Below are 27992 nucleotides of genomic sequence, written 5' to 3' on the forward strand. Positions count from 1 at the left end.
AGTCATAAGTGTACAGTGAGTACAGCAGGGGGCTTAAAACACAGCCCTGAGGCACTCCAGTGCTGAGTGAGATGGAGGGGGAGACTTGTTTTCCTACCCTCACTGATTGGGGTCTGTCTGTGAGGAAGTTGAGGATCCACTGACACAGTGATGAGCTGAGTCCTAGATCCGTCAACTTGGTGAAAAGCTTAGAGGGAATTATTGTGTTGAATGCTGAACTGTAGTCCACGAACAGCATCCTAACATAATTCCCTCTGCCAGTGTCCAGGTGACTCAGGGATGTGTGGAGCAGGTGAGATATGGCATCGTCTGTGGAACGATTAGTCCGGTAAGCAAACTGAAGTGAGTCGATGGTGGCAGGAAGTGAAGAAGTGATGTGATCTCTCATCAGTCTTTCAAAACACTTCATCACAATTGAAGTCAGTGCTACTGGACGGTAGTCATTGTGGCAAGCGGGCTGTTGTTTCTTTGGAACAGGGACAATAATGGACCGTTTGAAGCACGTGGGAACCACAGCTTGGGCCAGGGAGAGGTTGAAGATCTCCGTGAACACCGGTGCTAGTTGATCAGCGCAGGCTCTAAGGACCCGGCCAGGGATTGCATCTGGTCCTGCTGCCTTCATGGTGTTCACCCTCCTGAAGGTGTTCCTCACGGCATGCTCTGTGATGACGAATGCATTTTCTTCACTGGTGCACTCCGAGCGCGCGCAGCCGTTTGTTGTTTTAATTGCTGCGGCGTCGAAGCGAGCATAAAACGTGTTCAGCTCATCAGCCAGTGAAGCATCGGCATTCATCATTGAAGAAGCTGGTCGTTTATAGTCCGTTATAGTCCGCAGTCCTTTCCACAGGCTCCTAGAGTCGCACTGTCGTAGCTGTGACTCTAGTTTTTCCCCGTAGCTCCGCTTTGCCTTTCGGACCGCGCTGCGCACGTTGTAGGACGCAGCCTTGTATAGGTCCATATTACCGGAGACAATAATGGCAAACTATGGTTTTGAATTATGCATTATTATTACTGCAGGGCTCTAGACTAACTTTTTGCCATGGGCGTACCGGTACACCTAACTTTTTAAAGTTAGGCGTACCGGCACAAAAGTTAGGCGTACACAAATTTTATAATAATTGATATAATATAATGTGTTTTTCTGGATACACTGTGCTTTTTCAGCATCCAAAGATTGATGACACCGTGTCAGAGCACTGGCTATGAATTTCAGAAGGATCAGGCCTTAACTTAACAGAAAAGTTATCAATAGTTCTTTTCCTATTACAGCTACATCCACTTCTGTCGTGCCTAGGCTGCTCACTAGGGCTGGGTATCATCACTGATTTCTATAATCCATTCGATTCCGGTTTTCAAAGTCCCGATTCGATTCAACTTAGCCTCAGACAGTCAGAAATATTATAATTCTGATCATTTATCAGTACTGACTTCATCAGAATTGTGAGCATCACAGCAGATGCCTTTGTGTGAAAGTAACTGAGAATAAAACACAGAAAAACATGAAGGAGATTTTCCTGGTCTGGCTTTTTATAGCAGATAACCTTAAAAATATTCTACAATGTTCTGCATATAAAGTTTAAATTTCTTCAGTATTGAGTAACAGAAAAAATAGGCTTTCTTGTCCGAGGTCATTTAAGTGAAAAAAAGAAAAGAAAAAGACAGCAGCCGACAGCGCTGTAAACAACGGTAGACTGGTGGGTAATAAGCGAATGAATAATACAGAAAACAGAGATTGGAGACGGGAAACTGTTCTTGAAGTACAGAGAGAGAGAGAGAGGGCTAGCTGTGCATGAAGTGTGATTTCAATAGTCGTGGAAGCAAAACAGCAAAATTCATGACGACATTGATCAAATGTGAAGCGCAGTTTGCTGCTTCTTTTGCTGCTGGCTCGGCGAATTTTGGTTGGAGAGACAAAACCTGCAGCTCAGAATCAGCGCAAAAAGACGTAATCACAGCGCAGACCGGACGCATCAGAATCGCTAAGCTCCGACAGCGTGTCCGTCTACGGGCCGTCGGGTGAGAAAGCCGAGAAAGACAAAGTTGATTCTGATGCGTCGGGTCTGTGTTTACGTCTTTGTGTGGAATGCGTGTACCTGCTCTCATTTGCTGTTTGGTTGTTGTTGAAATGGTTTTGTGAGCTTTAATCTGAGAATCTGGCGTTTCTGGCAAAACACAGTTATATTTAAAAGTCGATTCAGGATTTAATGAATTGATATCGCTTTATTCAAGCTACTCACCTCCCACTTCCACCTACATTTTCAACTGGACCACGGCCAATCAGAGAGGTCCCGCCCCTGACTACCTCTGATTGGTTTAGTCCACGATAGGGGCAAAATGTGTGTCTGTTGTTGACCACAGGGAAGGTTGCAGATTTTTTTTTTTTTTTTTTGCTACCCGAACAGTTGGTCGCACAGGTGCAACCAAATATTTTTTTTTAGTCGCACCACTGAAAAATTGGTCGCACTCTAGAGCCCTGTTACTGCATAACTTGCAGGCTCGGGCCTTAGAGATAGATGCGCATAAAGCAAAAATCAAAACTCTTTTTGCTTCAATCAGAATTTTGTTTTGCACAGTTGTGCTTCGTTTGAATGCGTGACCTTCAGTCTACAGACTTTAACACTGGAAGGCTGTATTCACATTTTAACTGCAGAGTTAAATAGAGAAACACCAGATTTTAAGAGTACTTGGGTATTCTTGGAGTTTTTGAGATATTTCTTATGGTAATAATAAGAAATATGTATTGCAGGAAAAAGCATTGCTGGGTGTCTTATAAATGGACCACTGAGATCTAGTGTGAGAACTCAATTAGCATTGCATCGTGCGCCTCCATTATTGGCAACCTCAGTGCTGTAAAACTGTTTCCCACAATTCTCTCCAGGGTTGCAATTTTCTCCTGGAAGAGTCCAGTTTTAGTCGTCAAGGCAGTTACTTTTTGTCAGAAAGTGATGTGTAAAGATCTTCTTTTTTTCCTTTTGGAGGCATTTCCTGAGAAGCTTGCTCCAGACTGCCCGGCGGTGTGTTGCAGAGACACAATAATCTTTTTTCCTCAGGCGAAATTCATGGGTTTAAAGTTTTGATGTGCAGCTAGCAGAGCGCTGTCAGCTGTTTAGGTTCACAAAAGCAAAATACTTTGGTTTGCTGTGCATGAAAAATATATGAAATATATATATATATATATACTTTATTAGGAAGACATGTAAACAGAGTACAACAGTGTATAATAAAGCCAGGCTCTGATTCCTTTTTATGACATTGCACTGTGAAAAGTTTAGGAATAAAATGTTCTATATATCATTTAACATTTCGATGTTAAACGAACAAACCCTTATATAACCTTCAGAGCAGAGACTGGAATAAAACTGGATGGTTCAGCTTGAACTGTGACCCTGTTTGTTTTGACCTCTGATTCTGGTTTATGTAATATTCTGAGGGTAAGATTCTCTTCCTAGTTTCTATACTTGTGATCCCTCTGTTTAATATTTGTATTCTTTGTTTTGTTATCCAGCTGTTAGGTTTCTGTCATCTTCTCCTGTTTTCTCTGTCCTCTTGTGTTTAGTTTCCTTTGTTAGTATTAGGTGTCTCCCTGTGCAGTGAGTCGTGTCTCAATGTTTATTTGGCTTTGTTTCCCAGTCATGTCTCTGTGTCTATCTGATTTCTCTGTGCTCTTGCCCTTGCGCTCTGTATGTAGTCAGCTTGAGTCTTAGTGTGTGTCTCTTATTTTGTCAGTCCCTCATCCTGTCTGCATTATGTTCTCTTCTGCTTCCCCTGCCTCATCAGTCAGACTGTGTTCAGCTGTGTTCCCCGGGTGTTTCCTCTCTTCACTGATTCCCTATTCTGTATATATGTCTGTGTCCCCTTCTGTCATTCTCACGATCTCCCTCATCCTCTGGCTGTGTGTTCTGGCCATTCAGTGTTTCATAGTTTTGTAATATCTCAGTTTCTTCCTAGTTTTAGTTTTGCATTTTGAATGCAGCACCAAAACTGTGTTTTTGACTTTAGTCCTGCCTGGGAGTCCTGCATTCCTGCCTGACACAGTGTTATGACATTTCTGACTCGGGGTATGAAAAAACAAATGTTATATGCATTGCAAATTTCAGTTTCCTAGCAACTGTTTACATTAAGACAATTATTTCTTGTATAACAAGTTTTCTGAAATTTTAACATCACATATGCAAATGATACAACCACTCATTAAACACTCACCTGTTTGAATTCATGTCAAAAAGACACTTCTTACGAGAAACATGGTCCGGAAGCTTCTCAAAATTGACCCGAGTGGTTGTTTTTACAGTATTGTCTCACCTGAAACTGTCTTGGAGGCGCTCTCTGCATAATCTAAAACTTGACGTTTTCAGCATTCAACAGGAATCAGCAAGGTGGTGGGAGGATGCGCTGACCTCGTTAATGCTTTATTGGATTTGGTGTAAATGCCAGCAGCCAATAAGGGGGAAAAAACAAGAGGTCAGCTTGCAAAAGCAAACGCAAGTAATAGGTAATAAACTAATACTATTTATAATATAGCCATTTCAAATTTAACTTGCTGCAGAGGACTGCACATTATGAAAACTTTGAAAGTTTCCAGCTTTAAAAATGCTAAACACGTAATATATTTGTTTAAAAAACCACCACAGGCTCAGTGTCAGGGAGTAATGCGAACCAAATGATGCTGTTGTCATAAGTTAACAAGTGAGTTTATTGGAGGGGTAGCCTTCTCAGAAAAACAATCAAGTATTGATGAGGGTCAAAGAATTAGGTCCAGAGGCTAAGGAATCATTCAAAGTTAATGTAATTTTTTCTCTCCCTGTGTGTTTTAATGTCTCCAACCAATTCAAGACAAGACAATAGTAGATTAATTGTTTCCCCCAGAAAGCCCTCTCTTGGTAAAAGACCAATAATGAATCTGATTAAAGACTTGAAGACTTGTTAATTACCACTCTGTAATGTCCAGACAGTGAAAAACTGCCTGTGCCTACAGTCTGAAAACTTCTGTGCCTTTCATCACTCTGTATGGAGGCGTGTTTTCTCAGGACTGAATTGATGACCCTTAAGTACAGTAACGATCCGTGATGAACTGCTGCCCGCACGGCATCTCTATCCTTAACCTGTGATTTGTGGCTGCTGCATGGCAGGCAGGAACTGTGATGCGGACAGCAGTATTTACAGTAAGCGAGGCAGGTGTGCTGCCAGTTGGACAGCTGAAGGAGTCACGGCAGGCCGGAGGGCGTTGGGGGCATGACTGATGATTGAGCCGGGCATGCTGGCAGCTGGCAGGTCAGCTGAGTGGAAACAGCTTGTTCCTAAATCAGCCGCCCTCACTGATTGATGGGGTTTTACTGGAAATGCGCATAATGAGCAGATTAAAACATACGGTTCAAAAAGTTTTGTTTTCATTGAATAGATGGTGGCAAACAATAATTTTTTTTTTTTATATATATATTCCTGAAGTCCCCTTTAGACATTCCTCTCCCCTTCAGACAAGATACCCAAAATCAAGCCAAAATCTTTCGAATTATAACCATATTTTCCTTTAGTTAAGGAGACCAGCTTACGCTTGATAAGATACACCACGTCTTTATTTCTTCTCGTTTGGGACGCTGTAATTCTCCTCATTTCCATTAACTATAAGTAAATTACTTGCCTTCAGCTCCAGCTGTCTCAGGGATTTAAACACGCAGTTGGGAATCAGATCGTACCATTCCCATTTGTGCATCATTGCACTCAAAGTTCTACACTCGATTTAAAACTTTTGCTTTTAAGGCTTTTTAAAATCACAAAGAGTAAGATTGCTGATATATTGCTGTCTTGTGAGCCGCAGTTTGATATCTGCGCTCTCCCTGCTGTTCAAATCACTCAGGTCTTTACCTTAGGTGCCCGGGATTTTTCAGCCTGTCTTTGCTTTTGCATTTTCTAAGTCAACTCAGTCTTTTTTGGGTTGCTGCATAAAACTTCCTGAAGGCTTTCCATGAAGTAAAAAGAAGCTCTCTGTCTTATTTCATTGTTATTTTTTTATGCTCCTCGTTGGTTTTCATTATAACGACTCCTATAAATTCTTGTCTACAGTTTTTTGTTTTAAAGTGAGTCGCTTTGTAAATGTACTCACAAAAACTACATTATAATCTTTCTATTTTTCATGCGTTAACTAGATTTAGAAAGCCTTTATTGTCCCAGAGGAGAAAAAAGATTGTAACAGTAAACAGGCAGGGACACCGGCTGACATGTCATAGCAGGGCAGAGGTTGAAGATAAATGTCTTCTTTATCTTCTTCTATAGAATAAAATAGCACTTTATTGTCATTCTACATGTACAACAAAATTATTAAAGTATATTCTGTGTTTATGGCACACAAACAAATGCCTGCTCAGAACAAGCTCATTGTGGAATTTCTGTTTCATTTATCGTTCTGTGATTTTTAAAATCCCTGAATTGTCTCAGGAAAAAAAGTGGTGGGTATAGCTCTGCTGAGAGGTCTCTCCTATTAAGTCTAAAATAGGCTAAATACTTTTTTTTTTTTTTTACTATATTCAGCACAAATATACAAGTAAAAGCTGCACGGGCCACAAGCTGAAACATGTTTGTCAGACAATAACATTTTTCTTTGTAATACAAGTTTAATGGAAATTTTACATCTTGGCCACAGTGACATGCTAATCCTCTTTTACAAGACAAACAGATCTCAAAATGTTATCTTTTGCATTTTATGCTCCTGTGATTATTGTATCCTGTGAGAATGGCACGTAGATATCTTATCCTTATTCTTTTATTATTCTTTGCAAAAAGCCCTGCAGCCTGCTGTTGCGCTCTGTATTGTAGTTTTACAGCCTGTTTGTGTACATCAGTTTATTTCAAATTTCCACAACATTTAAAAAAAAAGATTTTAATTCATTTTGCAACAGCAGTCTGCATGAAATAATAACCAGAAACAGCTTATCTACCTCCCGTGGTCACAGGATATAATCAGAACAGAACATTACATGTAAAAGTGTGCAGACAAGTGTAATATCTTGTAATAGAAGATAGCATAAAGACAAAGCATGATGTGATGGAGCCTTCCATTCAACCAGGTCAGCTTAACATAGACAAAGAGCAGAATCCTAAAAATCTTCCATCATCGTATACAGAAAATACGCTCACGCTGCAACTGGCTGAGATTCAAATGACGGTTTTTTGATCTCAGCTGTAAAGTTTCAGGAGTTCATCTTGCACAGTTTCCATGTTATAATGTTGACAACATCTGAATACAGACAGATAGGCTGAGATACACCTGCCATAACTCAATTTGTGGAGGTTCCCGGTACTCTGAGAATCTCCAGGAGCACATTTTGTAGTGATGACAGGTGCAAGCTCTCTGGATGAAAACAATATCGGTTACAATATCAAGCTGGTAAAACATGAGTATGAAACATTAATAACACTACAGCAGCTAGAAAAAGTACATCAGCCTCTGAGTTTGCTCCTCTCTGAAACACTTTACACTAAATGTTTAGATTTGCAGAGGCTGTGTTTTGTTGCAAAGCTGTTGTGTTGTTTTGCGTTAGATTACGCAGATGTTCGTGTTATTGTGTGTGTCCCCTGTTCATCAACATAGTGCTGCTGTGCTTTCTTTGCACTAGAACAAAAACCCCTTGGGGATGCATTTATGCAAACACATGGTAGATAATGGTTTTCTGCCTTTTTTCTATGGCTGTGGCCTTTTCAGGCTTTCTGCTGTGCTGCTTGGCCTGCGGAGAGAGTTCAGCTGATAATGATCGTTTATCCAACAAAACTGCCCTGGCCTTTGCTAGGCGGACTCATCTCTTGCTCTTCTTCCTGTTCTCTTCGGTCTTAAGTGACAGGCTGATGGCTGTGCTCATTGGCAGAGGTGGACAAGCACTTTATTAACTCTCCAAAATCCCATGCAACATACTTTCTTCCTCTCTAAACTACAGTTTTTAATATAATAAGCACAATTTCTGTGAAAAAATCCTCAATATTGATTAGTCTTTAAGGTGTTGGACAAGTAGTGATCACTGGGGGGCACTAGCATGCAGTTGAAGGCTTTCACAGCGTTTATTGACTGTTAAATGAATGGCACTTTGTGGGTCTTGGAGCTTTTTGAAGGGCTATTGTAGACAAAGTGCAGCCTATATGAGTAACTGCTAAATGAGTAAAATATGAATGGATTTAATGTCAGTTAACTAATAGAAACTGACTAATAGGTGAGCCTTGTTTTTAAAAAAGCTCTGACCCTAAATGGCTCCACGTTGTTTGGTTTCTCCAATTAAACCTGATCCTGTGTTGTTTCATTGAATGTGTTGTGATCAATCGCCCATAGCCTTCACCGCGTTTGAGTCTCATTTCTTGTTTGTTAGAGCTCTGCTGGTCGGATGAGCACTCTGCGTTTAACGCTGTTTATCTTGTAAATTGTTTCCTGTTGCTTCTCGCGTCTGCTAAAAACTTTTAAAAATTTAGTGCAGCTAATTGTTAGGAAATTGCTTCCCCTTCCTCTTCCACCTGATCTTTTCACTGAGCAGCTGTGGAAAGCCTGTGAGTGAAAACAGATAATAAAGGCAGGACAGAGACGGTCACACACTGAGGATTAAATCGTAAACAGGCTTTCCGCTCTTGTGTCAGTGGAGCTGTCCACGGCCGTGGTGCTGAAACCATTCTTGGCAGTGAGCTGGTTGTGCGGCTCCCTCGGGCCGTGTGAGGCGCTGTGCGATGACAGCAGGACCAAAATGCTGTGTTTGGTACTATCTGTGTTTAGTCCCATCATCCAGCCAGAAAGATCTGAGCTTCATTTTGCAGCACTGTGAAAATTTATCATTGTGTCCATCCACTTTGTCTCTACACTTGCTTCAGCGTGTTTAATTTCTTCCATTTTTCCATCTTCACTTTGGGCAGGTAGCATTTTACATTCTCTATAGCTGGTCCATTTATCTGCTTTAAATTTTTCTGTTGCTGCAGACTGGATGGTTTTTACTGACACAGTGATGCACAGATCTGAGCTTACTCAAAAAAAACAACCCTCACTGTGTAGAAGATTTAAGTAAACATGACCAAGGAATTAATTTTGTTGATAAATACAATAGTTATCGGTGATCCCAGCTTATAGTCGAAACTCTTGAAATACACAGAGGAGTAAACTGTGACCAGCAGACAGATCTAAGATATCACAACAACATTCCCTTTAAGATGCTTTAAGGTAAGATAAAGACCTAATAACAGAGAAAAACCCCCAATAATCAAACAACCCCCTTTGAGCAAACACTTGGCGACAGTGGGAAGGAAAAACTCCCTTTAAACAGGAAGAAATCTCTCAAGAACCAGTCTCAGGTAGGGGCAGCCATCTGCCAAGGCAGGATAAAAGACACGCTGTGGAAGAGCACATGACATTAATAATAACTAATGATTAAATGCAGAGTGGCGTGTAAATGCATAGTGAGTGAAGAAGAAGAAGAACGCCCAGTGCGCTCAGTGCCATCATTTGGCATGCAGAAATAATTATTTGTGAAGTATTAAACCTCATAGTTATTTCTGTTGTGGTACCTCATACACAGCATGATTTTTAACAGTGAATATGATGATTCTCAGGGCCCAGATATTTGGATTAAGTGAATCCTTGAAGATTTTAGTCCAAAGATCTGAAGAAATTCTCCAGCTGAGCACGAGACTCCTTCAAGTGTAATCAGTACTGTTGCATTTTTTCCTGATCTCACAGCCAACACACAAATTCCCAAATTCCCCAAATTTCCAAGTAAGCAAAACAGATCTAAGTGTAGAATATCCCTGAATGCATGGTGTATTTCTTAATGGTTACCTTAGCAAAAGCAGTCGACAATAAGTATTAATATTATGATTTTATATGCTTTTGAAACTTTGCATGTTTACCTTGATCTTTAGAGTTTGCTCTGCTCATTCTTGTTAATGTATTGATGCACAGATTGCAGAAAGATAACATGCCATTTCCTCGCTTGTAAACAAGCAATAATTAGCCCTTAGGGCTGCAACAAGTCCGCTGATGAAAACATTATATCAACTAGAGAATCTTTCCCTCATTCTCGTACGCAGGCTGTGTCAGTGACTCGTATCGCTGACTTTTTTGGTGTGTGTTTCTCTTTTACTGGGATTGTTCAGTTCCTTTCCCCCCAGCAGATGATCGGTTCAAAAGGCCAAGAGGCCTGCACAGACTGTGCATGACTTCAGAAGAAACTGTCTCTCCAGCACGAGAGCGCCCTGCGTGCGTGCGTGTGTGTGCGCGGCTGTGTGTGTTTTCATGTGTGCGGCACAAATAGGCAGACAAGCTGTGCTAACAAGAATGTGGATTGTGTGTGCTCGCAGAGATGTGGCACACGGTGAGAAAGTTACAGTATAAAGAATGTTTTGTCAGGAACCGAGACTATTTCTGCTCGATGTGGGAGGACGATATAACACTGCTTCTCAAGAGCGAGGCCAGCAGCAAGCCTTTGTTTTATTGGCAGACAGTACAGCAGCGGTGGCAGTACACTGGAGCGAATATGATTTTTATGGCTATAGACGCTCTATGCAAATCCATTCCCTAAACTGCAATGTAGATAGCATTAACAGCCATGAGTGTATTCAAGCTTTAGTAAGATAGGAACACCAATCCTATCTGAAAAGAGTCCACGCTTATAACTGAAAGTATTTTGTTCTTCTCGCATTGATTCTTGTTTCCATTTCCTGTATAATGGACTTGCCAGTAATAATGAGTGCCCGCAGTGATGTGATACAAGCTGACAGGTCTCCATATTATCAGTTGCTGCAAGCTCAGAGCTGAGCACAGAGGAGTCTGGTAAGACTAAATATAGGCCCAGGTGGAAGGACAAAACCTTGAGCTCCCCTCTACATTCTGCAAGGAAAGAAAAGGAGCAGTGCAGTGTTTTTGTGTGTTTTTATTGTCTAATACATTTCCTTATACGAATAAATAGTCTGCAGTCAACCGGATTCACAAAGGGGTTAAAATACAGAAATGACCTGTTTTGCAGGGGGAGGGGGGGTTATGTTGTTGATGTCCACATTTTAATAAATCCAGCCCTTTTTGGCCACTTAAAATACACACACACACACACACACACACACACACACACACACACACACACACACACACACACACACACACACACACACACACACATATATTTATTTATTTTTTGTTTACTGCAATTTCTGCTGCCTTCTTGGCCCGATCTCTCTTGCAAAATGTCATCGAGAGTTTTACATGCATAAATAAAAGATATTAAAAAACTGATTGCAGCTTCTACCTCTGACAGAAATGTTCTTTCTGCCTTAAAATGACTTGATGTCATTCACGAGAGATATATTTTGACACGTTTCACAGATTTTAATCCAATTAATCATTTACATCCCGTTAAATACCGACAATTATATGTTGGCAAATACCGGAAATCACTTTTTGGCACAGCAGCTGGCGGCATAGCTCGGTTGTTACCGTTTCCACTGCAGAGAGGTCCAGCCTGGTGGTGCTAAGTTCTGCAAAGAAGTCAATTTGACCTTTTTTGGTTTTTATTTTGGTTAACCTGACATTTCCTCTAAATTGACAATTTCTTCAAATAAGAGACCCGCAAGTAGCGCCGAGTCTAATTAACTGAAAAGAATCATGTAGGTTTTTTCTTTTTCTTTTTTTCTTTTTTACATTTTTTACATTTTTTAAGCACATCCAGCTGTCGTGGATGACACCACTCCCGCTCCGAGGTAAACCGAACCTCCCACATGGCAGCGGTCCACAGAACTTTGCGCCGTCTGCACCCACGGTATCTCTGCGTTATTCTAGCAAATCACTCGTGGATAGCCTCGAACACTTTACGCGCATTCTCCCTCTCTCCCTCTCCCTCTCTCTCTCTCTCTCTCTCTCTCTCTCTCTCTCTCGGTGTGCTCCCCCTCTTTTCTCCGCTTCATTTTTTCTGCACCTGTCAGCAGCGGACGTGTGCGCGGCTCTTCTCTCCCCTTTTTCTTCTTGATTTGGCGTCATGACTTCGGCAAAAGACGCCGCTAACGGGCCGGGGAAAGTGGCTCAGCATCAGCAGCAGGATCAGGTAGGTCTTCAGGGGAGCTGACTCCTAATTGTTCCGCTCCTTATCTTTCGGAAGCAGCGGAGGCGCAAACAGTTATTTTTCTTCTTCACGAAAATCAAAGAAACATATTCGAAACAGCCTGGCTTTCTATTAGATTGCATGTTATCTGTCTGCGTGTATGTGTGTTTCTGTGTGTTTGACTCACGAATCAGCAGCTGGAAAAGCTTTTGAGTGCTGCAGTTTGAATGTATGCTGCCTCCTTCTAAACTTCTGCCTAAATATTGAATGAGCTCCTATTGAAACCTCAGCCCACAGGTGTAGCTTCTATAATGGAACCTGTTGGTGTCCTGTTTTCATTAACAGTTTGACAGCTTCTGGTGACAGCACAGAGTTTTTAGGAATGTTTGGTTGTGTTTGTGTGTGTGTCTGTAGAGGGGGGTGTTCAGTTGACAAAATCATGCATTTTGCATGTGAGCAACTGTGTGTGCCGGAGAAAAAAATGGAAAGAAACAGAATGCCAGAGAGTGGGCGTTAATTGCTCTGTGTTCTGTTAACTAATTCAGATTAAATTGTGCTCAGTATGAGGCTATAGGGAACACTGTGAGGTGATGTAATGGCACAAACACACACACACACACACACTACTTGTGAGTTTACATAACTGAGCTTCTGGCATTGATGGCATAATTTAGGTTGAAAAGTGCTTCACCAAAATCAGCTCGTTTGGCCTATGGAGCAGAAACATGTCGACAATAAAACTAGTTGCATAACAGCTGTTCATTGTTTTTTTTTTGGCTCAAATGCAGCACTGAATACACAAGACTCATAATAAAGGTTAATTTCACTGAGGTGATGAGGGTTATTCACTGTGACTGCTGACTGGTCAGCGCGTAATGAAGTGTAGCATCTGTAAAAGTGGAACTCATCTGACTGCTTCCTGTGCCTCAACTTGCATGAAGTTTCTTTTCTCGTCTCTCCAGTGCAGTCACAGCACCTTTGAATATTTTAGGTGTAAAGTGTTTATTTTTGCGTCGCATTCATACATTTATAAAAGTGAGAGTGCGGAGTCGACAGCGGTACAGCAGATCTTTAACCGTGAAATCAGATCAATTTTTTTTTTAAAGAAGAAAGAGACAGAGAGAGCGTGTGAGCTCTTTTGAAGGTTGAGAGGAAGTCGGGCCTCAGACGTGAAAAAAGGAGAGCTCGGAAAGCGAAAGGCACATGGGCTCATCTGCACATCACTGCAACTCACATAATACACAGCTATCACACGCACAAGCGCAAACGTTTCACTTTTGTTGAAGAAAGGAGCGGTATGTCTTTATTCCCATCCAGCGATTTCTATATGCGACCGGCCTCGACTTGCTTTGTTTCTCTGTGCAAAACACTTTGCACGAGACAACAGCAGGCAGCATACTTCCTGCTTGGATGGGAAGCTTGGAAAATATAACGCTGACTGTGTAGCTCCAACAGTGACCTTGCTCGTTGGAAATATCAGCGAATGCCCGCCTTTGTGTCTGCTCTTTAATGGTGCGGAGACAGAGGCAGAGAGATAAAGATGTCATAGCAGAGGAAGTAGCGTGCAGGGAGCAAACACATCTGAGATTTGAACACTGTCTGTAATGCAGGCTGTGCACTGCATCCATACAGACTTAATAAAACTTGTATAGGGGAATAGAGGGAAACTTTTTCTCTCTCTTTAAAAAAACCAAAAAAACAAAAGCTGCCTTCATTAGGAAAGTTGTTACATGCCCAGGAAATGTACCTACATGCTCTTTATCTGACACGCCGTGATTATTGCTCTCTTTTGTTGAGCACCACTGCAACACTCTCGCATCATTGATTATCATGATGGTTTGAAGGCGCCGCACAAATTTGCCACTGCACAATATTTTTTTTGTTTCATGCCTCCTCCATTACTGTACTTGCTGTTGTTCAATGCTATTGGTTATTGTCTTGTTCAAGGTAGCAGGGCTGTAATTTAAACCACAAGTACCCATTCAGACAGGGGGGTGGGGGGGGGGGGGATCAAAGGTGAAGTGCAGGGGAAAAAAGAGAACCTGTTACCAGGTGAATTAAATGGGTACACAAGCGTCATCAAATGAAATTTCAATGCTGCAGATTTTATTTTTTCCTGATTCCTTATCATATTAGGTCCTTATTTTTCTGCAGGTAATTATTCTGAAAGAAGACGAGCTGTCCCCTTTTTCCTCTTAACTGAAAATGGATTTAATTTTCAGGAGCATATTTAGAGAGAAAGCATTCAATTTGAAAAAGGGGGATTTTAAAAACAGCAAGGGGCACTTCCAGCTGATCTATTCTCCAGTGATTCCACTTCAGTCATGCTGTTGTGTGCAACAGTTCTTCTGATGATTTTTTTTTTTTTCTTCTTAAATGACATCAGAAACAGCAGTATGCGACATTACGTGATGGCAGAGCTTCAGTTCATCCTTTGTCTTTTTTTTTTTTTTTTTTTTTTTTTTTTTTTTTAATAAATAGGACAGGGGGAATGAATGAGAGAAAGAGGGGGAGAGAAAGAAAGAAAACCAAAGGGGAGAAGAGACGGTGAGAAGGGGGGGGAAGAGAGAGAGAAAAAAAAAAAAAGAACTCCTGGGTCACCTGTATGGAGAAAAAAAACAAACAAACAAAAAAAACAAACAGAGGAGACAGCAAACAACAAAGAGCAACATAATAATAGAGAAAACAAAGCACCATCACAATAAACTAGCTAGCCATAGATATCAATATTTACTAAATAATAAACGATATTGTGCAGCACGCAAGATAGACAGCGCACAGTGTGCTTTGAGGCAGCAGCCAAGAAAGCTTTAGTCCGCGTCTGTGAATACCCATGTGTGCATACCTGTGTGGATCAGCATGCTTGCATTCCAAAGGTTTCTCCATGTAATGATGATTGAAAGATAGCCGAGCCAGTTTTGTTCAGAGGCAGGCAGCGATTTGAGTCCTCTCAAAAAACCCATCTTAACCTCCATCTTCCCCTCGTCCCTAGTGGATAGAGTCAGGGAGTTTTAATGCTTTATCATTTTTACTTTTCTCATCTCCTCCCCAGTTTCTGTTATCCATTCCAACAAAAACAAATGAAGAGGCACACGCAGACGAGAATATACTTTTTTATATCTCTGCTTTTGTTTTTTTTCTGTGCACCTGAAAACAACGCCCATTTCCCACTTTGTCCCAAGGCGTCTTCTTATCGTTGAGGCGTACAGAAATTATTTATTCTTTGCAGACTGGATTTCCTCCCCATCTGTCTTGTGAATTTTTTTTCCAGACTATTAACATGAGGATGGGTCACCCAGGAAATCAGTGCACCTTCAATCATAGCAACACTGTAAGCCTCTTTACCTTGATGTAGTTTTTAGTTCTGGGGAAACATTAAAGTTTCCCGCTCACTCCCAACTGGTCACAGCAGATGGCCACCTGTCCCTGAGCCTGGTTCTGCTGGATATTTCTTCCTGTTAAAAAGGAGGGTTTTTTCTCCCCACTGTCGCCAAGTGTTTGTTCATAAGGGGTCCGATGATTGTTGGTGTTTTCTCTGTAATGTTACAATAAAAGTGCTTTGAGGCGACTGTTGTTGTGATTTAGTGCTATAATAAAATTGAATTAAATCATTGCCTGCAATCATTTTTCAAAATTTGGCTCATTTCTGGGATCTCTAGTGTGCATGTAGTGAGGAAGAAGCTGGCAGTGTAGCAACAAGGTCTTTATAAAGGCCACAGAAGGCTTCAGTGACTTCAAGTAAATCAAAAGCAGCAAAATGAGGAGAAGCGAGACTACAAAGCAGCGACATGCTAAAGCAGCTTAGGCCTGAGTAACACTGGTTTAGGCACCTGTCGATGACCGGATGGCAAATGGTTGGTGGTAAACTAAACACTGAGTGTGACGCAAATCAGAAACGGAGACGGCTTTCAAAATTCAAAATTAAGCCATTTGAACTGTTTTGGTTGCAGAGCTAAAGCACAACTTTTACTTTGAAGGGGAACTGTCTGTGTTTCCAGTTTGTTTTGCACTTTTCAGTTTCTCTGCCGCTTGCTGAGTAGTTTGCGAGTGTTTGTAGGTAAATCGTGTCTTCCGTGCAGACTATTGGTGACCGCAGCAATCTGCTACCAGTTTCACGACTGCGTCCAACTTCAAACAACTTCCAGTTAGAAAGGAGCAACTTTTCCTTTGTGACTGGTGTTTACCAAATGATCTTTGGCTGGTCTCTAGGCCAGTGTGCCTGGGGTCTTAAATAACACACACTAGGATGTGTAGAAGGCCTGATGTGGGGTCTGCCAGGACTGTAGGATGAACTTGACTTTGTGGCCTCCCTTCACATTTACCTGTCACATTCATAGATGGTGAAGTTTCTCAGTCTCATTTCTATTTTCACAAGAAAGAAAATCCACCTGGAGAGAGAACTAGTGCACAAATGAGCAAAAATAATGAGGTAAACTTGTTGTTCTTATGCCAAAATACAAGAAACAGAAATGCTGGAACCTTATTTTTAAATTGTTTGGCACACTTTGCACTGTTTACGTAATTTTTGCTGAATCTCTGCAACAGTTTTGATTGTCAAGTAGAGAAGACTTCTCTGTAATGTTGCTGTTTAGTGCCTACTGTAAGCTGTAGATGAGTCGATGGATACGTAATTTGCTTTTTGGGGGGTTTAACTTGGAGTATAGTTGCACAGCATTTCATCTCAGAACATGTGTGTTTTTAAGCCATGTTTCTGACTTTATGTGCAAGATAAAGAGTCTTAAAGATAAGAATCGTTTATCTGGACTGCCACTCATAATAAGATAAGTGCGGCCCTTACGTTACTTCTAAATGAGTGGCTGGCTGGGTGTAATATAATTTAAGACGGTCAACATACACAGTGCTGTTGCCTGCAAAGACTGAAGTGTCTAGACCACGGAAGAATAAAAGTACCTCATCAGTTACTGAATAATTTATCCCCAGGTGAACACAGATAATGGCATAAAAGCCAGCAGCATAAATCATTTAATATAGTTTTGACTTGTTGTGAAAGAACCACTCAGTGCACTTGTCTTCTTCTCACTTACCACTCCAGTATATCATTGGTGTCGCTAATACTACTGCCATGCCATCGCAACTACGACCACTGCCACTCACAGAAAATAAGTAGGTCAAAAGTTTTTGGTCCAGAGCTGTACAGGTCCAAGTTTTTATACTAAGAATGGCTCCAATGATCTTTTCCCTCATCTCTATAAAGGCATTTAACCTTTTTATGTTGTTTTTTTTGCGGTTTTAAATTCTCTCATTTTATGGTTTGTTATACTCTCCCCCCACTTTCGAGTTACGCTGCAGCTGCACCCAGCTGTACACCATCAGTTCATCAGCACCAAATGGTAGAAAGACAAAGTTAGCACTGAGATGGTGAGCATTAATCAGTGAAGCAGCCAGGGACGTTTGCTGAAAACATTCTCTGGGGATTGGAGCGCCTTGCGAGCTGAGGGTCATCTTACAGATGGAGACGTTTGCTAAGTTTTTGCAGCTCTGCTACAGTAGCTTAGTCATATTATTAGATTCTCATCAGTGAAGAAGCACAAACGCTAAAGCTGTCTACAAAGCTGAAAAGAGAATAAGGTGCAGCAGAGCTTGTCGGTTTAACCAGCTGAGTTTCTTTATTCTTCTGTAGTGCCGACAAAAGGCGACCGAAACGATACAAAAGTTTTAACATGTTAAATTGTGGCTGCGAGAGAAACGACCCAAAGACTTTATTGCAAAGAATTTTCCTAACAGAGATGTAACGTAGCCCTACTTATCATTAATTTCACATCTAAGGACCAATTTATTACAATTCAAAACCTTTTCCAGTTGCTAGTAATTAATTTGACAATAATTTTTTGACTGCACAGGCCTGTTTCACACCAGGACTCTAATCAGCTCTGCTGTCTTTATAAACATCAAATAATAAAGTTAAATTAGGAGAATTTTCCATGTTTTCAGTGTTTTGGATCACAAAGTCATGCACAAACAGAGAGATGTTTTCAGAGTATTGCGGTCCAAGACTCTTGCTTCACTCCTTTTCTATACAGTAACTTTACTCTCAATGTAAGTTCATGCTTCCTTTTTACTTTAATTCACCTACTTTGATTGTCTGTGTTATATAGAATAGCTCCCACAGTTTGATTCTCGTGAGTAGGATTGTCACGATGCCAGAATTTCAAACTGGATTCCGATAACCATACTGGTTGGTGCAAATGTATTTGGCTACAGCCCTGTTTATTTCCTTTGCTTCTGGTGACTTGGCAGCATATTATTGTTGCTGATCAAATAGAGTTGTTAATTTTGGCTGCTGCTGTCTGTCTACTTGTGGGTAGACTTTTGTCAGCTTCAATCTGGGGCTTTAGGAGAACAGTTTAGACACAAATAATTGTGGTGTGCTGTTAAGTTAACGCGGTTTATTGACGTTACAGACCGATTAATACTTCAGTACTGCTGTTGAAACAGGAGCTTTATTGATGAGGACAGGGATTTGGGCTTTTTAAGATGCTTCAGCACGTTTTTCGTGCTATTGTTCGGCTGGCAGCGAGGGGAAGAGCAGTGTGTGAAGTTTTGTGTCAGCTGGAAGAGGCAAAGATGCCACTGTTGGTATTAAAACTGTTGCAAATGAGTATCTAGTCTGATTATATGATTTGTAATTTTTTTGCAACTTCCTACTTTACCTCAAAACTGCTATCATGTTTTCAGAGGTATAAAAAGTACTCTGGTTATCTTTGGCCATGACTGAGCGCGCTTCTTCTTAATGTTTTGATTACGTGTGCTGACTTATGTGCCCCGGTTCTAAATACTAAAGAAGTGGCCTAACTCCTGTTCTCTTATCACATCCACAGCCAGGTTACTGTATGTCATCTAAACAGCCTGTTGTTTTCCTTTGTTTCAGTTGAGTTGCAGTTCAAAAAGGACAAAGGCTGGACGGGCACATTGAGGCTGGTGCCCTACTATTCATGAGCCAAAAGCCAGCTGGCATGAATTCTTAATCTCACTCGTGACAGGCCATGATTTATTGATGCTGTTCCAGAGGAAAAGTTTCCCCCTATGTCCAAAGGCTACTGCTTCACTCTGAAGTTTTACTGTCCCGAGACAGCGACTACATTACAGTGAAAGGATACATTGAGTTTCAAACATCTACATTCCCTTGTTTCCTTTTTTCCCCTAAATCCTAGGTTAATTTCTCAAGCCCCTTGTTTCCCACATGGCAGTCAGCGGTAATATTAGTCCCTGCTGTACTGTACCAGCGAGCACCATCTTCACTGCAAATCTGACTCAAACAGCTCTCTTGGTTCCCTTGGAAACCAGGTGCTCAAAGATCAGGAAAGATCCATTTCACACTTCAGCAGCGAGCAGAGAGACAAAGAGATGCTTAGACAAAGGGAAAGTGGGAGGGAGAGAGGATTAGAGAGAGAGAGTGAGTGGTAGGGGGGTAAAGGGAGCTTGACCTTAAAAGATGCCTTCTTTTTACAGCCCCTTTGTCTCGAAACAGAATGGAAATAGCAACAAATAGATCGGGAAAAATTCTTGTTGCGTCCTCTCTCTTGGGGTTTTCTGTCTTTTGAGAGATGCCAGTATGGGAATGGGTTTATTTAGATGTGTGTCTGTAGAGAAGAGGGTGGAAATGGCTGCAGTTCTAATTTATTGATGCAGCTTTTATTGTTATCAGCTGTAAGGCATGCATGCGTGCTCTTCACACACAGACTAACAGAAGGAGATGGCCTAATGCAGAGAGCCAGCCTGCATCTGAAATGCTGCTAAAGGTCAAGATTTCCACTTATACACAGATGCACTTTTTCACTTGTTAAGAGCTTTCCAGAAAACTCAACATCTCCCGCAAACTCCTACAGTTTGCTATATTCTGAAACACGTTGAACACCCGGGAAAAGAAACCATGCATCTAAGGTTAGATTCTATATATCTCTGTAGGGTTTGTTTTCTGGAAACTGTGGTGATAATTGTCATGCATTTTTATGTAAGTGAATAGAGTGGAGCTCTCTGTTCTGTGGTTGAGTAGGTGGGTGAAGCGTTGAGCGTTTTAAACAGGGATAAAGCACTCTGCACAGTTAAAGCAATCAGAGCTGAGACACTTTAATAACAGTGGGCTGTATGAGAGAGCAGCTCTATTTTAAAATATATGCTCTTAATGCTCTTAACTAAATAAATGTATACAACATAGAAGCTCATGCTGATGATCCTAACAGAAACGACAATAACTTAGTTATTCTGAAACAAGTCCTTACTGGTTTATACCCTCATTTTATTATATATACATATTCTACTGGTCGTATATCAAATATCTAACCAGTCATTCACATGGCAGCAATTCAATGCATTTAGTCATGTAGATGAGGCCAAAAAGACCTGTTAAGGTTCAAATTGAGCCTGAAAATAAGGAAAAATGTGATTTTGAACGTTTTATGGTTTATTTATTTCAGAAACTGCTGATCTGCTGAGATTTTTCCCACAAAGTCATCTCTAGGGTTTACAGCGACTGGTCTGAAAAAGGGAAAATGTCCAGTGAGCGGTAAATCTCTGTGTGGAAATGCCTAGTCAGAGGTCAGAGGTTAAAGAAAAATGGCCACACTGCTTGAAGCTGATAGGAAAGCTATAGCAACTAAAAAAAGACTCATTACAACCAAGGTATGCAGAAAAGTATCTCAGAATGTACAACATGTTAAACCTTGAGATCGTGCCGCTATAACAAGCCTGCAGTACGAGCAACCTTCATGAAAATAATCACGGCAAAGCATTTAAACAGACATTATTAACACAATTGTACATGTGAAAACATGTTAGTCATATTGCTTAATCGTGTCTGGCAATTAAGGACCCTGGAAAGTACTTCATACCTTCCTTGCCCACAAGCGACTTCTTGGCTTTAAATATATTTTCTCCTCCTGCTGGTAATGCAATTTCTGCATCGGTGTCCATTTCATGCTTTGGCGAGGCAAAGCATGAAATGGACACGATGGACTGGCGTGTCTATTACATGCTTTGCCATGATACTGGGTTGGGCTACAGCAGCAGCAGATCACATCAGATTACAGTACTATCAGCAACTAAGCATCATTTAAAAATCACAGCCTGTCTGAAAATTGTTGCTCGCCACCTCCATCTCTTTATGAGGACAGTGTACTCATCTTCTGATGGCTGCTTCCAGCAGGAAAGTGCACCATGTCACGAAGCTCAAATCATCTCAAACAAGTTTCTTCAACATGGCAATGAATTCACTGTACTCAAATGGCCTTCACAGTCACCACAAAGTGCACTGGTAATATCGTCTTTAGACTGGGAGCTTTGAGCTTTTTCTAAACCTAAACCTAAGCAAATGTTGTACCATGAACTCCTTCGTCCAGGTCGAATGTTGATGTGTTTCTGTAGCCTGCCTACCTCTGAATGTGAACCTTTTTACTCTTTCAAAGTGAAAGCAGCCATATAGGTCTTTAAGAAACACTTTTATAATCACTAAATCAAAAGACCCATTCATTTTAAACAAGACATACTCCGATTTACTACTATAAGACAGAAAAAAACGATAAAAGTTGGTAAAGCCTGTTCTGTAGTGAGTTATGGTTACGTTTTTACAAACCACAGCATTGAATAAATATGTACTTTATGTAATACAGTACATAAGTTTCACAGCTCTGAGGTGGAAATGCATTCATCTAATAAATTCAGACAGATAAAGGCCATCTCGTATTGGTAAATGTTCAGTACAGCTTCTTACAGCGTTGAGTAGCTTTGAGGCTCACCCTCAGTAAGTGCACTACTAATGCTCACCTTGTTGCAGTGGCTTTGTTGAATGGGCGTTTTAAACAGCTGTGGCAGCTGTTTTGACGGCTCTGTTGTCCACCGTGTAGCACAATAAACATCGATCTGATCTTAGTCAGGTCGGTGTTATGCATCCAGAAATATTGACATACCACTTTAATGGTGGCAACCGTTTCAACCTGAGCTGTTTTAATTTTTTTAATTTTTTATTTATATATTTTTACGGTGAAGAAGGCAAACGTCCAGCAGTCTTTGATTGTCTATTGATCAGGATTGCGGAAAAGCTCTTTGACTCGTAATTGAATGTTCGACTGTCTGTTTACAGAAACTGCCATCCTGGAAGGAAGCTGCTGCTCCTGTTTGTCAAATCATATGTATTCTGCAATTGCACTAGCCCACAGGACCTGTGGGAGATGCATTTGTGATAGAAATGGCGCTCTGCTGTCATTATAGCTGCATTTGTCATAGGTGGAAGAATTGCTGTAACTAAATGTCACAGTGTTTTGAAATATTGTGATGGGAGATTTTTTTTTTCCTTACTTTGTTATGTTGATTATTTCCAAATGCCACGTGTATTGATTGATGTGTTACGCTGGACTGGATCCTGTTACATTTTTCGCACAGATACACAGACAACTCTATGAAGTGAAAAGTTAGCGGTTGCTGAAAGGAGGTCATTATCAGCAAAGCTGGTCGGAGCATCAGCGCCTTTTATTTCTGGTTCGGTCAGAAGTCTGAAGCGATTGCAGATATCGTGTCTTTCCTATTGGGGCGAGATAACACAGGGAGATTAATATCTTATGAACCCAGCATACGACTCCATACACGCTGTTGTGAAAATCCTTACCTCTGCAGCAATGCATCAGCTTATTGATGTGCCTGCTGTTTTTCTATATGTACTCACTGCCTTCGCTATTGATTTGCTTTGCTGTGAGACAAACTGTGCAGAGACAGTAGGTGCGCAAGCAAAGTAAATACACACAGGTGCCGTACACACAGGATCATTTTAAACATTTACTGTATCGTAACTTGCTAAAGTCTTCAAATATATAAGAAGCACTGTCTCTGCTCACCAGTTGAGCTGTCTGCTTCTCTCTCCCGTGTACACGCACCCCTCATTAACTCGTGAGTGGTTCACTGAGCCCCTCCGTACCGTATAACCACTCTCCTGACTGCAGGCAGAGAGAGACCAGGGCTAATTGGTAACATGGTTATGAGCAGCTGGACTGATACGGGTGGCTGAAGCTGCTCACTTGTCTCACTGACTGTGACCAGAGGCATTAATGTGCAAATGTGCGTGTCTGTTTGTGCGGCCACATAGCTGGCAAGCATGATGCACGGAAATCATATCTGGCTGCAATTTCTAACCTCGACCCTTCAACACGCTGGGTGCAATAGAGTAGAGCGATACCCTAATGGGTCGCTTCAGAGCCTTCACTTCAATTACAATTAAATTAATATAACTTTGCACACCAGTATATTAGCAATAACCCATAATTATAGTGTTAAAGCATGTTTTTGACCAGAATTTAGAAATTCTAGCAGTTAATTGGTCATCAGCACGTGTCGGGTCAGACTGCTCAGTGCTCAGAGAAACTGCAAAATAACCAGGAGCTACATCTCAGAATGTGCAGGCCTCAGTTAGCATGTTTAATGTTAAAGTTCATGACAGCACAATTAGAAAAAGACTGAACAAGTATGTCTTGTTTGGAAGGGCTTCCAGGAGAAAGCTGCTTCTCTCTAAAAAGAACCTGGCAGCACAGCTTTAGTTTGCAAAGCTGCATCTGAATAAATCTCAAGACCTCTGGAACTACTTGACCTCAGAAAACCATATCAGTGTAAGGCCCTCATACCACCTGTCAAGCATATTGTTGATCATTGAGTTGACCATAAACTCCTCTGTTCCAGAGTCAAAAGCTTGTCCAAAACCAGGTCATGCAACAGTACAATGATCCTAAACACAGCAGCAAATCCACAACAGAATGACTGAAAAAGAAAAGAATCAAGGTGTTGCTTTGGTTCAGACCTCAATCTGATCTGAATGCGCATCAACAAATGGCCACATACCTCAATGAACTGAAGCGATGCTGTAAGGGCGAAGGGGCACAATTCCTCCACAATAATGTGAGAAACAAGTCATACAGAAAATGATTACTTCAAGTTATTGTTGCTAAAGATGGTTATTCAGAGGACTGCTTGTGTGCACCTGTAAAACCTCACTCTCACAGTTCATTTCTCTCTGCCACTGTCTGCTGAAGGAAAAAAATGGCAATAGTGCCTTCCTCTGTGTTTAAATGGTAAATGGTCAAATAACTGGAGCAGCTGTGGAAACTCTGCCCTGTACGAGAGTGAGAAGGTTGGTGAGGAGATGGGCTGTGGTAGTTATTTTATTGATTGTTTCCATTTCTGTAAAAGTCACACAGTGTGCCACTGAACTGAAAACAGCAAGCTCTTTTAGAAAGTCGCAGGTCTCTTTTTTCTGCTTACACAGACCTGCAACTGTAACACTGATTCACCTTTGGCACAACACTGACCCAAGACATACTGCCAGGACAATGCAAAGTCATGACTATCCAGAAGGGCCTAGCCTGAGCTTTAAGCCTTGTGGGGAGACCTAAAGATGGCGTGCAAGTCAGTAAAAGGCTTATTTTAAATTACAAATTTTAGTTTTTGAGTTTCAATAAACTGAAAAATAGAGTCTTAAATATACAGCATACTAAAGTGCAAAAAACAAAACCCCAAAGTTGGACACTAATTTCTAAACGATCTATGTGTCAGATGAGGACATTTCTAAATAGTCTAATCGGTCTTGAAAATGGAAATATTTGACATGTGTGCCCGGCAAGCGAAGTTACCCCCCAATCTTAAAGGCAGAGTGAGTGAAAGCCAGCTCCGAGTTCAGGAGGTTAGCACTCATCTGCACAGTAAATCCAGCATGTCCAAATTAACACTGTCGGATTTGATTTCAACACTATTAAAGTGTCTATATGGGTCCACACCAGAGAGTGTTAATTTAACTCTTTTTGGAGAGTTGGTACGTTAACTCTGATTTAGTGTTAAACACCAAATCTGTCTGGAGTTGATAATTTAACACTTGGTGTTAAGAGTTTATATATTAACTCTCAAAGAGTATTTTAGTTTAACTACATAAGAGTTATCTTCTAATTCATTCTAAAAAGCGGGAATTTTACTGTTCTGAACTTCTAGAAATTTCTTTTGGAAATAAACATTTACTAAAAAGATGCAATGGTTTTTGAAAAACATTTATTCTGAACTGTGCACCACAATTTCAAAACATTTTCTGAAAGATGTAACAGTATACATGTTCTCACTTTCATTAGAATTTTGTTTATCAAAAGGTCTGACATGGTAAATGCAAATAACAGCATTCTCATCACTTATTTCTTCAATACAATATGCATGTCCTTCATTCATCCCTTTGTGGAACTTCAGCGCACTTCTGCTCTCCCCCATATTCCATCTTCACAAGCATATCCTGTGCGGAGATCGAATAAAAATTAGTTGATACTAATTAATGGCACAAATAATCCAGTAAACAATTGCAGCACAGTAAAAAAAAAAAAAAGGAATCCTCTTTGAGCCATTACTTGTGTAAAGTATTTTCCCAAAAAACAAGGACACAGGCAACAGGTAATACTGAACTAAATGTAAAACCTCAACTTTTTTCATTTTTACCTAAACCGTGTGCACAAAACTCTGGAGGGATCTAAATGCTACCGTAGAATCCAGTCAGGACGTCTGCTACTGCTGTTTGCTCGTTTTTTTTAAATGGGCGATCGTTTTCAGGCTTCAAGTAGCACCATTATACCAACATTTCACATTCTAGACATTGTTTTAGGTGTATTTGACCAAAAGTTTGACTGAAAATTCACATGCAAGCTTTTTTCAAGGCTGTGGTATTTGCCCGCAAACAATACCTTTCAGCTAGCTAAAACAGAATATTATGCTATCAGCGAGCAACATGGCTAATGCCTTTCACACAGCTTTGTCTCAACTCCAAAGAGCCACAGAAATAAAAGCTAATAATAATTGAAACAATCTTTGAAAAAACGACTTACCAAGCATGGCAAACAACTCAAATATGTAGAGCAAAATGTTCTGAAACGGCTTCACTTCAGCTTCGATTGGAGCCGTGCTGGGGGCGGAGTCTGTGAATTTACTCTGTTGGTGTCATAGCCCCTGTAGGAGTTCAGAGTTAAGAGGTCAAGAGTTAATGTTTCCATTGTAACACCTCCAGATTTGACAGAGAAACACTCATTTTTAACACTCGATTTTAACTACTATCATTTTACACCTCAGAGTTACATTAAAAGAATGTGACTCTGCTTAGAGTAAAATTAACTCTACTTTTGCAAGGAGACTATTAACACCAAAAAATTTAACACTTTTGAATTTGCTGTGTGCAGTTATTCCAGAAAACTGTCTGTTCCTGTTGCTTTCTAATGGACGCAGTGTGTCAAGAGGCGGTTGATGGTGCGTGCTTGTGCCGGCAAATCACACAGTAAAGCCACTCGAGGGCTTTTACATTGAAATACTTGAAGATGTGTTTTTGATTGTTGGTCAGTCTTCTCACTGCTGCATGCTGCACTTTTGCACTTAAAGTGTTTTGTGTGTCCTGTGGATTTTTGCAGTACGTGCGTTTCAAACAGTGTTGATTAGCCATCTACCATCTGCTGGGCTCCGTGAGGAGAGCAGCTCATTATTCTGCCTGTTGTGTCTGTGTTGAAGCCGTAGCGCCGCTCCAGCTATCAGGCGAAGCTGCGGGGACTCTTCGTATACGAGCAGCGGGGAGCAACTGGATGATGCGCTGTTACTGCGCACAAGTGGCTGAGTTGTCAGCATCTGTCTGACAGAATGAGCTGTCCTCCGGCCAATCTCTACCTCCAACTGTGACAGTACAAAATAGTTCTTTTTTTATTTATGATGAGGTGAACTCTAAACCATTGTACAAAAAATACAATCTCCTGAATGTCATTGTACAACATCTTCTACAGTGAAGTAGAATTGTAGCACTGGAAGTACTTTATTTGCTGCCTATGGGTGCTTGATAGGTGGTATTTTTTCGCTTCTGTTTGTTTTTGCCTCATTGTAATTTAATATTTATGTTTTTCAGGACCTTGTTGGCAGCGCCCCACCTCAGAGGAACTGGAAGGGAATAGCCATAGCCCTGCTGGTCATCCTGATCATCTGTTCTCTGATTGTCACCTCTGTTATCCTGCTCAGCCCTGGTGTGTATAGCCCTCTAGGAAATGCACACAAATACACAAACCTGCATGCAAATATGTTAACACTCAGTGGGTGTGTATTTCCAAGGATGCCAAGGATGCTTAATCCTCTTAGGTTATTATATTTATTCAAACAAAATGAGTAATTTGCATCACGTTACATATCCAGTTTCCTAGGAATTATGTGCATTCATAACTGACTATGGCAAGGATTTAAACTCATGCAAAAATTACAGTCTTCTCTTTAATATTTCCAGATACTGTACTTTTACTGTACTTAAGTGGTATTTTCAAGTATTTGTACTTGAGTTTTATTTATTTGACATATTTTTTACTTTTATTCCCTACATTTTTACACAAATATCTGCACTTTTTAATCCTTACATTTTCAGAACAGGACAGGAAGATGAGAGGATAGATTTAAAGATAAGGAGTTCTCAGTGGTATATGCAGTGTTGGGGAGTAACGGAATACATGTACCGCCGTTACGTATTTAAAATACAAAATATGAGTAACTGTATTCCGTTACAGTTACCGTTTAAAAAGGTGGTATTCAGAATACAGTTACTTTGTTGAAATAAATGGATTACACTGCGGTACTTTCCTGTTTAATATTGTCGCGGGTCAGGACTGTTTGGGTTTTGTTTGACAGCTACGTGCTGTTGTTCCAGGCGGCAGCGTTACGGTTGCCATGGTTACAGGGCGACGCTCTCTCTCTCTCTTTTGACTGTGTGTTTCCTGAGAGCCTTTTCGTTGTTGTTGTTGTTGTGCTAAGCTAACAGGCTGAATGCTACAAGCATAGCTCTAAAGAATGTAGCATCATGGGCAGTGTAGTCCGTGTTGCAGGGAGAATGGACTGCCATACACGTTATGGGTCTGTGAGCGCGAGGAGGGAGAAAAAGGGGAGTGGAAAGGTACGAGTTGTCAT

The 27992-nt window shown here is 40.9% G+C and overlaps 1 protein-coding gene and 1 long non-coding RNA gene across 5 annotated transcripts in view; one reads left to right on the forward strand and one right to left on the reverse strand.

Moving 5' to 3' along the window:
- The window catches only part of LOC146648096 (A-type potassium channel modulatory protein DPP6-like), a 107306-nt gene that overhangs the window by 37382 nt on the left and 41932 nt on the right, over positions 1-27992 (forward strand). For 3 of the 4 annotated variants that reach the window (XM_085389084.1, XM_085389085.1, XM_085389081.1), the window contains one exon: positions 26953-27067. In XM_085389084.1, coding sequence (XP_085245210.1) covers positions 26953-27067 — 115 coding nt within the window. Of the gene's footprint in view, positions 1-11933; positions 12051-26952; positions 27068-27992 lie in introns of those variants that run through there. The other variant, XM_085389082.1, reaches the window with a different exon arrangement.
- LOC146648097 (uncharacterized) lies at positions 25066-26216 on the reverse strand. The gene is made up of 2 exons (XR_014908642.1): positions 25898-26216; positions 25066-25314 (listed from the first exon to the last, which is right to left on the reverse strand). It is a non-coding gene; the product is annotated as an uncharacterized LOC146648097 (long non-coding RNA).

Source organism: Rhamphochromis longiceps, linkage group LG18 (genome assembly GCF_057381845.1).
Source record: "Rhamphochromis longiceps isolate RC_006_pf linkage group LG18, R_longiceps_female_GT1.1, whole genome shotgun sequence".
NCBI classification, from domain to species: Eukaryota; Metazoa; Chordata; class Actinopteri; order Cichliformes; family Cichlidae; genus Rhamphochromis; species Rhamphochromis longiceps.